Source organism: Notamacropus eugenii, chromosome 1, assembly GCF_028372415.1.
Source record: "Notamacropus eugenii isolate mMacEug1 chromosome 1, mMacEug1.pri_v2, whole genome shotgun sequence".
NCBI lineage: Eukaryota > Metazoa > Chordata > Mammalia > Diprotodontia > Macropodidae > Notamacropus > Notamacropus eugenii.
The window spans coordinates 315,247,668-315,263,896 of record NC_092872.1 but is presented as its reverse complement, the minus strand read 5'-3'; the positions used below and the strand labels follow the sequence as shown (position 1 = coordinate 315,263,896).

At 36.5% G+C, this 16,229-nt stretch overlaps 1 protein-coding gene across 12 annotated transcripts in view; it reads left to right on the top strand.

Annotated features, from left to right (window-relative positions):
- FUT8 (fucosyltransferase 8) overlaps window positions 1-16,229 on the top strand; it is a 446,072-nt gene that overhangs the window by 352,344 nt on the left and 77,499 nt on the right. For all 12 annotated transcript variants that reach the window (XM_072629586.1, XM_072629585.1, XM_072629576.1 and 9 more), the window contains one exon: window positions 7,139-7,376. In XM_072629586.1, coding sequence (XP_072485687.1) covers window positions 7,139-7,376 — 238 coding nt within the window. The remainder of the gene's footprint in view (window positions 1-7,138; window positions 7,377-16,229) is intronic.

Genomic DNA, 16,229 nt, shown 5'->3' with positions numbered 1-16,229 from the left:
GGTGTTTTTTTATTAAACAGCTAAAATACTTACAATTGCCAAACATTAAGATGTTATTTTTTGTGCTTTTATCTCACTTTATCGTCTAAGACAAATACAATGTCTTAGATCTCAGACCTCAAGCCCTCTTTTTTTACCTATAGTAAAAACGTTGAGGGAAAGGAGTATTTTTCTTCTCTGTGGAGTGTTAATATGAGCATGTTAAAAAGTAGCTATGGCATTCCATCCCAAAGGGCTCTGTATTTCCATCATGAGGGAAGGGATTCTTCTATTTGTTGTGTAAAGTGGTGATATCAGACCTTTTCCAAATTCAGGTAGTAATTATGAATAGTTTAGATGATATGCTATCTTTAAACTCACACATTTTCCTGAGTCTCTGACTTGTGGGAACAGGGCCATGGGCTACAAATCTGAGGTAAAGCATTGTATTGCTCATGGAGACAAGTTTTCTGTGGATTTATGTGGAATTTTTTTCTCCTCATTAAAGTATTAATTAGAGAAATGGGCTGATTGTCTTATTCTTTTTGCCCTGGATTGTATAAAACAGGGTTTCTTAAGTTGATATTTATTAACTTTTTGAAAAATAACTATTTCAATATAGCTTTATAATCCTATTTATTTTACTTTCTGCATTTAAAAATGTTATTATGAAAGGGAGCCCTGACACAAAAAAAAAGATTAAGAACTGGTTCTGAAAGACTCCTAAGCTCCCTCAGTGTTCAGGGAAGAAGATCTGAGAGAAGGCATTTTCCATAGATGGTTTGCCGTGTCCTGATTGTAAAGATGTGATAAAAGTGTTGATTTATGGATCTCGAACATAAGTAATCAGTACCTCTTTTTCTTCAACCTGCTAACTGTAATTTTTGAGTAATTTTGTGGGTGTATTTACTGCTAATTGTTTAGTGTCTTATTCATATTAAAGTTTGTTTTTTTTTTTTAAGCATTCTTAGAGGCTTTTAGGCAAGGATTTTAAAAATACAATTGAAATTAAGAAGTTAAGGTGGCTGGTACTTTTACTTTCTTGCAGCTCTAGGTTTTCCTCTTTCCAAACTGTAAAATACTGCTTTGGGTTTTACTGACTTGGTTGTATGTGCAATCGTTTTAAAGTACCAGGCTGTCAAAATAACAAAGTCAGCACATTGTAGAGCTCGATATTTTATCATCTCCTCATTAGGTTTCTACACTTGAGTCTTAAAGAAAAGCTCAGGGAAACAGATTTCTTAAAGCATTTGGGTATAGCATATTTGGTCCTGTGCTATTGTACCACTTTTTCCACTTGCCAAAATTTTTGCTGCCCGAGAGTGTCGGAAAGGACATTGAGATAATATCTTGGTGTTACTATGAAAATATTGTTTCATAGGTTGAGACAATAATTTCCCTTCTTAGCTTTTAAAATTGAGAATGCTATATTTAGCTTTCTTTTCTTTGGCTATGAACTTCACCCAGAGTCTAAAATTTGATTATTTCTTTACAATATCTCATTCTCTTATTTGCTTCATTACCTTTTTTGCTACATTCTTTTATATAATTTAGGAGATAATAAAAACATTGTTTCTAGTAAAGTAAATACTTTAGTTATGTTTTTAAAAATCTGTTCTTCATTACCAGCACAAAGTTGAATATTGTAATTTTGAAAAGTATTTAGTTTTGTAATTAGAGCAAATCTGTCTTGTCCTTCATTTTTAAAGAAAACCATGACATCAGAAAAATGATGATGACTTGCACTTGATTTAGTTTTGAGTGAGGGAGGGTTGTGCAAGGTCACCAACCTCACCTTCTCCTCCTGAGCCATCTGGGTTCAGTGACCAGATATTCATCAGGATGGCTGGAGATGGCCCAGAATGCAATGGGAGACCTTGGCCTTTTTAGCATGGCCTTTTCAGGTACTCATTTAGAGGGAGGTAAAGCCCATTGAGTGAAAAGGCCTGTTTAAGAAGTAATCAGGGAATGGCCCTTTTAATGAACAAAAGAAAAAAATGACTGAGTGAACAGAAACTGTTACTAGTGATAATCATTCTAAGCCAGCTGTTAAGTGGAGCTTGGGCATGGACCTATTGTTGTCCAGCTAGACTAGAATTGAATCTAGTAATTGTTTATTAAACATCAGTTTTTTTCTCTCTTTTTGAAAAATTCCATTGTCTCTTAGTTGGAAACAAGAACTATTTATAACCAAAACCCTTCACTCAACCTGTGGGCAATTATTGGAGTGAGGCTAATTAACCCCAATTCACAGGGTTAGTGTAAGGCTACTTTGTAAATCCTAATAGTTCAATACCAACGCTAACTCTCTATTATTCTTCTGACATGGGAGAGACCATAGTGTAGTAGAAAGAGGAATCCGCATGTGTAGGATGTAGGCTTTACCTTGAGCATTCTTCTTAACTTTTCTTAGTCTCTCTTTGTCTATAATATTATCTGATTGAACTTGAACATCTTTAAGGTCCCCTCAGTTCTACCAATCTTTGATACCAGTTTGGTTTGTTAAAAATAAATATAAAGGCCTACACATTGGTCAAGAACATCAACTGCATCAAGTATAGAACAGGAGAGTCAAAAATGGACAATTTTTTTTTAAATACTTGGAGGTTTATTGAACCACATGCCCAATACAAGTCAAAATGTGATTTTACAGTTTAAAATGCAGATGTGAATTTAGATATTAAAAGAAACATAGTATTGAGAATGGATCAGTTCAAGGCTCCTTTTATTCTGTTCTCATCAACCCACCATATTTTGGTAAGGAAATTGATAAATTGGAGCATGACCACAGGAGGACAATTAAGATGTCATGAGAGGATTCACTGAAGGAACTAGAAACATTTAAGATAAGAGAATACTTAGAAGGGACATGGGCACTATCTTCACATCTTTGAAAAATTGTCATCTGGAAAAGATTGTGCTGTTTGTTTCACTTCACCCCAGAGAACAGAAGTAGAAATGAGCAAAAATATTATGTTAGAGCTGTCTAAAAGTGGAATGAGCCAACTCCTCATATGGATTCAGCAAGTTGGAACTACTGATAAGGAGATATTACACAGGGGATATGTACATGAGATAAAGATTAGACTAAAAGACATCTTTTTTTTTTTTAACTAAAAGATATCTCAGTTCAGAGAATCTGTGACTCTTTTAATTATTATTCTTTAATTGTTGAACATTGTTCTGTAGGTTCATTAGCCTTAGTTTCTTCATCAACAAAATAGAAGCAGTCATAACTACCTTACCTATCGCCTAACAGCATTGTTTTAAGGATCAATAGAATATAGGGTTCTTGAAGGCAGGGATTGTTTTGTACCCTTAATACTTGGAATACAGCATAGAAGACTTTTAATAAATGCTTATTGGTAAGTTGAAGTAAGATAATAGGGAAAATGTAAGTATTATCATTCATATCAGTAGTATTAGGTGGTGCAGTGGATAGAGCACCAGTGCAGAAGTCAGGAGGACCTGAGTTCAAATCGCACCTCAGACACTTGACATTCACTAGCTGTGTGACCTTGAGCAAATCATTTAACCTCAATTGCCTCATCCTGGGTCATCTCCAGTCATCCTGATGAATATCTGGTCACTGGATTCAGATGGCTCTGGAGGAGAAGTGAGGCTGGTGACCTGCACAGCCCTCCCTCACTCAAAACAAAGTCACGTGCAAGTCATGTCGTTATTTTATGTGATGGCATGGTCTTCTTCAGCAAGAAAGGACAAACACACACACACACACGCACGCACACGTATCTCACTTTTCTAATGGTACAGCTTATACAGATGCCTTTTAAGGAGGATAACTAACATGACTCAGACTTAGTGTCTTTTGTGGAAGTTCATTTATTTTCAACCAATATGTATTAAGTCCATTGTATTAGAGGCTGCCTCCTCAGCTAGGTTAAGGTAATATTCACATTGCCTTTCCTACGTCACGTTAAAGCTGTTCCTGCACATGCTAGGGAACAACTCCACCATCATACCCAACAATAAATTATCTTATCTGGATATGACATGTGAGGATCATATCATGTCTTCTCAAATAAAGTCACCATATTCAGTGAAAGCCACATATAATAAAGGTATCCCAGGTGTTAGTCCTGTCTGCTAACACCAGCATTACAAAAGAGTCATGTTTTATCTTGTGACATATGACTACCTTGGAGTTATGTAGTGCCTCTCCACCTAAAAGCCTGAAGGAATATCAGACATACCCTGACAGATATCATCATAGTATACTCATGAAATAAACAGGAAAATACTTTTTTTCCACTCTATATATTAATGCACTGAGTTGCAGAGAAATTGTATATGCATTCCTTCCAACAGAACAACAGTCGTGTTCATCCTGGTTCTCTCTCATGATACTATGTTTCCCATTTAGATCAGAAGCATGGAGCTATTTGCTTTTCCCAGATATTAATTCTGAATAACCTTGTCTTATCTTAGTGCGCGCATGCGCGCACACACACACACACACACACACACACACACACACACACACACTCTCTCACACACTCTTGCTGACCAAGGTCTTATGTGTTCTCTGGACTTTGAAAATACTACAGTGACAATAAATTGGGTTGCACTTCTGAGTTCTTTTATTTATGGTTATCAATCCAAGCAGCCCCTTATTTCCTTTTCTCTTATCACGAGCTTTCTGCCTTGAAGGCCTCTATTTGTTTACCTTACACTTTTAGACCTTTCTCATTCCTGAGCAAAACATAATGGAATTTTCCCACCTTCTTCAGTGTTAGCTATGATGCAGGAGAGCATAATCACGTATTGAATGACAATGTCTTTCATCTGGTTTAAAGTACATTTAGATGATTTTTGTATTAAATCTCATTTTATCTAATAGCCCCATTCCTTTCTTTCCCTTAGCCTCAAGCCCTTGTGATAAAAGTACTGTAATCTAATTAAACTCTTATTATAAAGTATACTATATGCATTCTTCCCAAATGGAGGAATGATCATTTTTATAAGAAAAATAGAAAAAGAAAGTGAAAGACATAAAGCTGTTGAAGCTTTCTGGTCAGTTTTTTTCAGTTTTATAATGGAAGTCACAGCATTTCTTTGTTCTTTTTCTTATTTTTCCATTGTCAAGGGCATTCCTTTTTAATACATATAAAAAATTTAACTCACAGAGCAGTACTATATCTCTTTCAAATCACAAAATCTGATAAATGTTAGTGTTCTGTATTCTCTTGATAAACTTCTAAATAGCTAATAAAACTTTGAATCAGCTTGAGAATGCTATTTATTCCCAATATCTTTGTTTGATAGGAAGCAAAGAATTAATGGTGCATTGCTCATCATAGCCATCTCTCCACTCTCACATAGCATCCACCCTTCCTCCCTCTCTTTTTCTCCCAGATCTGATGTATCTGTAACAACTGGGAAGAGAATGAATGCTATTTGCCTCAGTGAGAAGCCTCTGATGAGTTCTGACAGACTTTCCAGAGGCTTAGGCAAAAGGAATCAGCAACGCTGGTACTGATCTGGAAATAAATTTGACCAAATCTGAATGAAACTTATCACTGCAGTCCTTTGGGACCACTAAAGACCTCTGACTTCTAAAAGGTTATTGATGATATGTGCTGGACTTGTTCTTAGAAACAACCTGCTAGCAGGATCACATTTGAATTAGTAAGGTACCTCCAGCTATTCGTATTGCATTTTTAGATTGGCTTTTTTCTCCAAATCCTGTTTTAGTTTTACCATTGTCATCTAGGCTCAGTACCTTTGGCCTTTACTTGACAACATCCTTTGGAACGTAGGCACTCATCTGAAATGTGGATGACTAGTTTACTTTAGACCCACAAAGACTAAGAAATAATTATTTTGCCACTTTATATATTAAAGACAAATTTTTGGCATTTCTAACTGTATCCACTTTTATTTTCCTGTGAGGCAAAACAGCTTGGACAAAACTCATGCTAAAGATCGCAGGTCAGAACAGAGTTATACTTAAGTAGCAACCTGAGGATATTTAGCAAAATTAGAAACATTAAAGCAACGTTAAAACTAGACTGAAAAAGAAAATTCCCATGTTAGTTAGCCCTGCTGTACCCACTGTTAAATAGTCTTCAGTATTTTAACCATATTTAGCCTCTTTTTAATAGCAACATCAGGGCAGCTAGGTAGTGCAGTGGATAGAGCACCAGTGCAGGAGTCAGGAGGACCTAAGTTCAAATCTCACCTCAGACACTTGACACTCACTAGCTGTGTGACCTTGGGCAAGTCACTTAACCCCAATTGCCTCATCCTGGGTCATCTCCAGTCATCCTGATGAATATCTATCTGGTCACTGGATTCAGATGGCTCTGGAGGAGAAATGAGGCTGGTGACCTCCACCACCCTCCCTCACTCAAAACAAAGTCAAGTGGAAGTCATGTCATTATTTCTCTGATGGCATGGTGTTCTTTGGCAGAGAAGGACGAATACATAATGTAGGAAAATAATTTCCCAAATTAAAAGATGGCATAACACATTCTTATGAGAGCTACAGCAAAACATACTTTACACACTGAAAGTTGTCAGCAAAGAATCGTGAAAGGGTGGCAGTACATAGAACAATGCTGACATAACTGAGGATTTCTGATCAGAACGTCAACTTCAACCTAGTACCTTTGTGTTGACATGTTTTATATGTTGATTTCACTTTTGACATTTAGAGTTCTGGTCTCACATTTGTAATATGTAGAGTTCTGGTTTTATGTAAGTTGTAGTTTTTCTTCAGGAAAATTTGAGCCTTTTCACTGAGGGAAAGTTCAGAGCACTGAGATGCTGCCAAAGTAAATCAAGTAGTCCCTTCACCAAGATTTTCATCATTATATATACAGCTTTGAGTTCAAAGATGATCACACTTGTATGTTCTGACAGATGGCAAAGCAAAAGAGTAATTTAAAATGCCAGTTGTTTTATTTTACATTTGTTCAGTGAAGTATGTGAAATAACTGTCCTTTTTCACCACTATCTCACCAAGAATGCACATAAATTTTCACTGAGTGAAAGCCTGCTTCTTTGTTTAGCGGGCAATGTATTGGAATAGTCTTAGCTTACATGTGATTAAAGACCCCTGTCGTTTTTTCACTTAGAGAAACAAAGTCTCTATGTATAGTTTGTCTCCAGCTTTACTTCTTTCTTCCACTCCCAGAACCCCAAGGATTGCAGAAAAGCCAAGAAGCTGGTGTGTAATATCAACAAAGGCTGTGGCTATGGCTGTCAACTGCACCATGTTGTCTACTGCTTCATGATTGCATATGGCACTCAGAGAACTCTCATTTTGGAATCCCATAACTGGCGCTATGCTACTGGTGGATGGGAGACTGTATTTAGACCTGTAAGTGAGACATGCACAGATAGAACAGGCACTACTACTGGACACTGGACAGGTAAGAACTCAAGAGGTATTTATTTTCTTAGGTTGGTAATTTGTACAGCAATAAGGATCTCAGGATTGAATCATTAAATGACCAAGTATTCTCACTTTTATTTAGAGCTTTTAAAAATATTATAGTTTTCTTCTGTGTTCCAAAATGATAAGCATTTCTCATGCAAACTATACTTGAAAACTTTTGAATTTTATAGTTGGATATCCATATTTTTATGTGGAATCTAAGAATTCACTAATAGCCTTCCTAGAAGTAATAGAGTATTTCAGTGCCAGTCAGATTGTGCAATGGATAGGAGTCAGGAAGACCTGAGTTCAAATTAAGCTTCATTCACTTACTAGCTCTGTGACCCAAATCAACTCATAAGCTGCTCCAGTTTCCTTTTCTATAGAATGAGGGTAATGATTACACCTATCTCCCTGGGTTGTTGTAAGGATAAAATGAAATATTTGTAAAACATTTTACAAATGTTAGAGCACTATATAAATACTAGCTATTATTATTAACTTTGCCTATCTGTAAAACTTTATTTAATAGAATTTTTAAACTTAATTTTAATTTTTTCAGTCTTGGAGTTTCAGAGCAAGATAAAGCACTGCATTTGGAGTTAGGAAAAATCCTGTTCATCAGTATATTACTGATATTGATCACATCTCTAAAGTGAGATCTTTTTAAATGAAAAAGAAAAATTAGATATAAGCTAAAGAATAGTATCAAGTATGGTGTGTGCGTGTGTGTGCCTGTGTGTGTGTGCGTGTGTATGTGTGTGTGTACCTCACTCAGGTTTTGTGCAAGTCAGATTGGGGGAAAATAATGAAGCAATATTCAAACCAGTACAATTAATATGATATAATTGACATTAAGTAGATAGCCTTAAATTGGTCCCTTTGCTTGTTTGGCTCCATTTGAAAAATTGAAATAATTCTGTCTTGTCACAAAGTTTTCATAAAGCTTAATTTAATTGCATAATGTATGTAAAGTGTTTTGAGCTTCTCTGAGAAAGGTGCTAGACTCTAGCAGGGATGGGGAACCTACAGCCTTGAGGCTACAGTTTTCCCACCCCTGTTTACAACAACATAAAGCATTTTCTTAAAAAGTAGTTTTTAGTCAGTGCGTAGGAAGATTTAGATTCTATTCAGCAGTTGTTCCTTTCCTAAAAGTTCTCGTATTTTAAAACAAGCCTCTTTCTTAAAAATCAGAACTAATCTTTAGTTCCAAGGGACATCTCCTGTATATCAAACCTGCTTGCTGTCATCAACTGGTGCTATCAGACTGAGTATCAAGGTTTTGAAAATGCTAAATCTATCAGCCAAGAGAAGCAGCTCTTCTTGGCTCCCTGTGGCTAACTTTTTCATTTTGTAAACTATGTCCAATTTCAAGCATCTGTGAATGTGAAACTGTGCAGTCAGATTGGCACAGGTACTGCTGTGTTTCACTGCTCCTAGTAAAATCTGAGTTTTTAGATGGTAACCAGTTGTTAGAAAAAATGAAGCATAATGGATAGATCAAAATCTATGCTCCAATTTGATCTCATTTGAGACACTGGTTTTCAATTTTCTCTTTGTTCTTATTCTACAGTTGGGAATGGTTGTAGTAGCTGAAGGTTTAGAAATTTTAGTTTGTCACAAGTTCATAGATCATCACACCCACCCCCTTTCCCCTGCCACTTTGAGGATGAGAAAATGGAAGTCCCAGAGAGTAACATGACTTCCCTCAGGTCACTTAGGATAATTAGGGGCCGAACTACAACTCCTACAGAAGTGGTCAGAGCCCACATCTCTGGTTCTTGCCTCTTGCACTATCTCATGCTTCCTCACATGTAAGCTCCTCTTTACAACAGGACAGTAAATAAAGATATAAGAAGCAACATGGTCTAGTGGGAGGGTCACTGAACTTGAGGTCAGAAGACACAAGTTTAAGTTCCCGCTCTGGTTACAGTTGTTATAATTGGAGACTCTCAGAATTGGAAGGGCCTCAGCAGGTCATCTAGTCCAATTTGTTCTCCAGTCAACTCACTTGCTTCATTGTGCCTCAGTTTCTCCATCTTAAATGGAAATAATCTAATTAATTAGATTAATTTAAGATGGATATAATGCATAATACTCAAATTGCCTACTGTGCAGTATTGTTGGGGGAAAGCTCTTGCAAACTTCTATACTAATATGAGCTATTATTAGAATATAAAAAAGAGTTAGCCTATTTTGAAGACCAGTCATGTGTAATTGTTACTAAAATTTTCCATCCCTTTTCTCCTACTCTCTTTCTATTCCCTCCTAATAAGCCTATTTTATATTTAGTATTCACATGTTTGAACATCTTATTTAAAATCTGCATGAATCCGAACAGATATTTTAGCTGATCAGCCACAAAGGGAAAGTTGCCATTAGTGCATCTGCATCCATTCTCTCAGTCACTTACATTCATTTTCCAGGGTTGTAAAGGACCCATTTCATCAGTAAGTTACAGCCAATGGTGCAGAAGTAAAGTTTATAGTAAACTGTGCTCTCCTTATCACTGCAGGTACTCTTTGAAATCATGCATTTATTTTCACGCTTCTAAGTCAAACTGTACTTGTTAGACACCTTTAATTCAGATTAGTGATTTTTAAAAGAAGTTTATAGAGATCATCATAACTGAACTGTTAAATTATTGTCAGAATAGTTAAGGGATTTTTTTCTTTAAATTGAAGTGATTTTTGTTTTTTAAGAACTATGACTACTTTGTTTTTCTTTTTGTTATCTATATATGTACATTTTTGTTATTTATATAAATGTATATATTTATATGCATATTTTATCTATATGTGTATATTTTTATTAATGTCTTTTCAGAATTAAGGAAAACAGAATGAATGCTAATAACCACTTTGACATTAATCCTTTAGTTAGGCATAAAGTAACTACATCTGTTATTTTTCTGACATGTGCAAAGAATCTTGGGATAATTCCCTTGGTATCACTGCCACGAATTATTATTGTTCCTTACCCATTTGACATGATATGCCTGCAGGTGGAATTTAGTGATTCCAACTCAAATCTGTCATTCGTACAGGTCTTGGGGTACATAACTGATCATTTCAGTAACAACATTATACCTTGTTGGAGATTTAATTCTGTTTTTCCTTCACAATTTTACAATCCTTTCTGGAACCATATTCTTGGAGTAAGCATTTTGGCTTAAGTGAAGCAAAATATGAAAGATCATGCTTTCATTTAAAAACCACAAAAATCCTTTCAACACCTGAAAATGTCATGTCTGTTCCCAACAGGTGCATGTTCCAAAGGGGTTGACAAATAATCTATTTATTTTGCTAAACAGAACCAAGATGTTTCCCAAACTTAAGCTAACAGGTTATGTTCGTTCTGATTCTTCTCCTAGAAAGATTCTTTATGGTAGTTTAGAATGGTAATTTGGCTTAAGTATTTAAGAGTTTGATAAATGCCATTTTGAATTGGATTTCTCTTGAATTAAATATACTGACTTTTTAAAAAGTTGTTTCTAAATGTGACTTCCAAAATTCCCAAGTGAGAGGGAGGAAAACCTTGCCAGTGAATGATTCATTGATTAATATACTCCAAGTTAGATTCTTCCTTAACTGAATCCCCACATCTATACTATTTTATCCTCTTGAAAAATGAACAGTTCAACCACCTGAGTACAACTCAACCAATTCAACATTTTTGTTTGTGAGTTTGTTTTTTCCCCCTTCTCTGACTAGTCTTCTTTGATTGGTTCCCTATTTGGCTAGTAGCTAGAACTGATTCACAACCTCCAGGGCTTCTCTTTTTAAATGGAATTGATGGTTACATTAATTCTAGTAGGAGAGGTTTGTTGTTGTTCTTCAATTGAGATGTGTTTAATATAAATACCATGATTACATAGCCATCTGCTATATTTCCATAATCAGACTGCATCTTTGTACTCTATAACCCTCTCATGACCTAAAGAGATGAAAACCACTGAATTTTCTGAATACAGAAGCATTCATACACAAACTATTCATTTACACCTTAAAATGTTTTCTTTTTCACTAGAGTAGATGAATTTCCTCCTTTCTTTTCCTTTACTTCCCCTTCAGAAAAAAAAAGAGATTTATAAAAATGTTACATTGAGTGACCTAATGTAAATTGATATTTAACATTAAAAATGCATCTCTGCCTGAGATGTCCCATTGAGAATCTAATATGGAAATACATGCTTTGTCTGTAAATAATACTACAAAAGGTTCTATCATTAGAGAAATGTATGACAGGAAACAAAGATGGGTAGTTACCTAGTAAATGCAAAGGATAATCAATGGATAACCCTGTGGAATGTTTCTATCCCTGCAGCATTATAAGATCTAGAAGGCTGTCAGTGCTTTGGATGATCTGTGAGAGATTTGTGGGAAAATGTGATAAAGAATCACAGATGATGGGCAGACAAAAATGTGTTGCAATCTGCTCTATTGGAGGAAGTAATATCTTTGATGGACCCCTCTTGGAGAGATCCTTCAAAATGAATCCCTACTTTTTGCAGTCATTGAAAGAACTTAAGAGAAGTTTGAGGTTAAGTCTAAGGCAGTTGGTCTCAGGGTCCTTTCTGACCCTCCCTCTTATATAAGTCCACTCCTTTATAATACACTCACTCAGAATGCAATAAGAATCAGCTGGGACTTGAAGGAACCAAGGACACGAAGAGGCAGAGATGAGGAGGGAGAGAGTTCCAGCCATAGAGGGGACAGCAAGTGAAAACACCTGAATTTTGGAGGCAAAACTCCATGGGTGAGGAACAGCAAAGAGGCCAGTATTATTGAATCCTAAAGTCTAGTAGGGTAGGGATGTGTGGGGAGAAGTTAAGAGGTGTGAGAAGACTGGAAAAGTAGGTAGGAGTCTGGCTGCCAAACATAAAGTGGTGTATTTGAACCTGGAGGCAAAAGGAAGCCACTGGAGTGGATTGAATAGGAAGGCAACATGGTCAAACACAGCAAGCTATTGCAATAGTCCAGGCATAATTTGATGAAGTCCTGTACCAGCCTGGTAGCAGTGTCAGAGGAGAGAAGGGGCATATGAAAGAGATAATTTGAAGGCAGAAATGACAGGACTTGACAGCTGTTTAGGATAAGTAAGATAGGTAAGAGTGAGAAGTTGAAAATGACATCCAGGTTGTGAACCCAAATGACTGGAAAGATGGTATTCCTCTCCATAATAATAGGGAAGTTAAGAAGCAGGGAGGGATTGGGGATGGGGTGGATAATGAGTTCAATTTTGGACATACTAAGTTTAAGATATCTATGAGACATTCAGTTCAAGGTATCTAGTACATAATTGGGGATGTCAGACTGGAGGTGAGGAGAGACTGACCACAAATGTTTGTGGTGATGATAGTTTACTCCTTGGGAACTGTTGACATCACCAAGTACAGTAGTATATGAGGTGAAGAGAATGGGGCCCAGGACAGAGCTTTGGGGAACAGCCCTGGTACAGATGAAGATCCAACAAAGGAAACTGAGCAGGAGTGGCCAGATTGGTAGGAGAGGAACTATGGAGAGCAATATCATGAAAACAGAGAGAAGAGAGTATCAAGGAAAAGAAAAAGAAAATAGCAAAAGGTATCTGAGTGATGTGAGATAGGGACAGAGAAGGAGTTCATGGCAAATGGCCTTAATTTTTTGCATGAAGTATGAGGCAAAGTTCTCAACTAAGTGGTGGAGAGGGACACATGGGAAGTTGGAGAACGAATGAAAAGGTTTGGAAGAGGAACTATTATGTTTGGGAAACTGAGTCAATTAAGATGTAAAGGGATCACCTTGCTTTAGTAAAGGCCTGGTTGAGACCCAGTAGTGCTGTTTCATGATTCTCTTCAAACTTTGCCCAATAGAATGAGTAGGAGAAAAGTTATCATCCAGAGACTGAGGCTCGGCAAGGCAATTATCTTTGATAGGGTATAGGAGCAAGGGACTCTAAAGAAGACAGTATAGAGTTGAACTTGTGCACCAAGGGGTCAGGATGGGGAAGGGAAGAGAGTGTAGCAAATGCAGGACTGATAGAAAGTCTGGGAAAAAACTGAGGGTGTAGACTTTAGAGGTTACAGTGAGGATGAAGAGTATGCTTAGAGGGTTGCAAGGCAGAAGGTGAAGAGGAATGATAATAAATTACGGTCGGACAAGGAAAATTCAGAGTTTATGAACATGGCAGTGGTACATTTGTGGGTGATGGCAAGACCAGGGGTATGATCATCTCTGTTTATAGCTAAGATGAGATGGAGAAGTAGGTAAGAGAAGTTTAATAGTTTATATGCACATGCTCTTCTGTTACTTGTACATTGAAATGTCCATATTTGTTGATCTTTGTTCAGTTCATGAGTAAAAAGGAGTTTTAAAAAATTCTTTCATGTTTATAAGCTTTTATAGAAATAAAAGAAAATAAACTGAGGGATAAAAGAGAGAACAGCAAGGGACAAAAAAGTCCTAAGGGGCTAAAGACTTAAGGGGATTTTAAAGAAACAGAAAAAGTGGAGAAAGCTGAATTAATCTATGGACTTGAATGAAAACTGTATCAAATATCTTTGATAAGGGTTTGATCCCCAGAATATATAGGGAATTAATACAACTCCTAAGATCAAGAGCTATTGGGTAGAAAAAAACAATGAATGTTAGTAAATAGTTCCCAAAAGAAGACTTACAAATAACCATGTGAATTGTGAGTCTGAAAATAGCAAACACAAAAGGGGCCTGTGGTCTGTAGACTACCATTCTTTGATAGAGAGGTTTTGTATTGTTCTTTCTCCTCTACTACTCGCTCACTTTTTATTGGCTGAATTGCCCTAAATCTAAGGATATTGGTGAATTGCAGCCCTTATTAGTCCAAAATAATTGGTGTCTAGTCTTGGTCCATCCCCAGAGGTCAGCTTACACTGCTGTCCTGTTTTACTAATGCAAAAGGCTTTGATTTTGCCCCTGTGTATTGGCCTTCCTTTTATATGAATGAAGAATTGACTTAGAGATTCTGTCTCCAGTACCAACAAGGTCTTGCGAGGGTTTTTTGTTTGTTTGTTTTGTATTGGTGGTGGGGTTTTTTTCCCAGGGGAAGGGGGGCTTGCTTTGATTGTGAATTTTCTGTCAAAAACTATTGTTTATTGGCAAGTGATCGATTGTCTGTTCTCTGCTTGAAGACTTGTACCAAGGGAGAACTCACCACTTCATTCCATCTTTGATCAGCTCTCTGTGTTTCTTGACGTCATCCTAAATTTGCCTCTTTATAGCTTACCACCCATTGCTCAGAGTTCTGCCCTGAGAGAGGGGGGAAACTGGGGGGGGGGGGGGGACCAATCAAAATGTGACAGCTCTTCAGATACTTCTTCCTTCTCCCTGCTGAACATCCAAAGCTCCTTCAGCTGATCTCCATATGATATATACTCAATACCCTTCACCATACTTCATTACTTTTCCCTGACATTCTAGCTTATCTACTTCCTTTTTAACCCTTAGTGCCCAGAATTGAATACAGTTTTCCAGATAAAGCCTGAGATATGAGGTCAGAGAATAAAATGGCTTGCTATTCCTAAGTTATTCCTGTCAATTTGACCTCAAATTCATTTGCTTTCTTTACTGCTTCATTGAACTTATAGTCCACAGAAATCACCAGATTTTTTTTTAAATGACTGCTCTCTCAAAACACCTCCCTCTCTTATACTCAAGAAATTGATTTTTTTAATATGTTGGTATAAGATTTTCCATTTGTCTCTACGATTTTCATCATGATAATTCAGCCCATTGCTCCAAGAGCTTGTCAGGCTTCCTTTGGATATTATGTTACCTCTGCTTTTCAGAGTTGATTCATCTGTAAATTTGATAGGCATACTATTATGCATGCCTTTATCAGAGTCATTAATAAAAATGTTAAAACAGCAAAGGGCCAAGAACATTTTTACATGCTTGATAACAAATCTGCTTTATTTTAAGGTACCTTAAGGCCTTTGTTGCTTTTAGGAAGGTGTTTGAGTAATGTAAGGCAGCAGCTAAAATGATAAAATGATTGGGGCAGGGGAATATTGGGACTGGGGTGGTGGTGGTGGTGGTGGTGGAAAATGGAGAACAAAACAAAATCAAAGAACATTTTAGTTGCTGTAAAGCCTTCAAGATAAAGAATTGAGTGAAACTAGATCTGCTTTATCTCTAGAGCTTGAAGGTGCATCTAGTCCAATTTTTTTTACAGATGAAGCTGAGGCTGCAAGAAATTAAGACTTGTCCAGCATCGCACAAATAGGAAATGCAAAGTAGTACTTGAACACAGGCTTTCTGACTCCATAGAAAGTACTATTTCCAGTGGACTACACTGCTACTAAAATTTTATTTTGTATTAGTTTTATCATATGATTTTTTTAAATGAAAATTTTACTAGAGTGTATTAATTAGTGTGACATGAATGTGTTGAGCACTGTGACTGAACCTTGGATTGGAACTTTGTGTCTAGTTTTTCCACACTCGAATTTAAAAGAGAGGAAACATTTGATCATAGAATTTCAGAACTGAAAGAGATCTTGCTAATCTCTGGTCTGACTCTCTTATTTTATAGATATGAAACTCTATACACAGAAAGAAGTTAAGTGACTTGAGAATATAGGTAAGGATAAAGATGCCCTAGGTACTTAAGTGTTACTTTTTTGAAACCTGCTATGATACTCAATGAAATTTGTTTTTTCAGTCATGTCTCTTCATTCCCTAAGCCATTTTCAATATAAGCGTACAAGGACTTTTCCTCATCTATAAAACTGAATTCTTGTGTTAAGTGTTGCTCATTAGTGTTAGGTGTGGCTCAGAATCAAAACATTTTACAGCTTGAGTGAACCTTAAACATCTAGCTTGACTCCTTT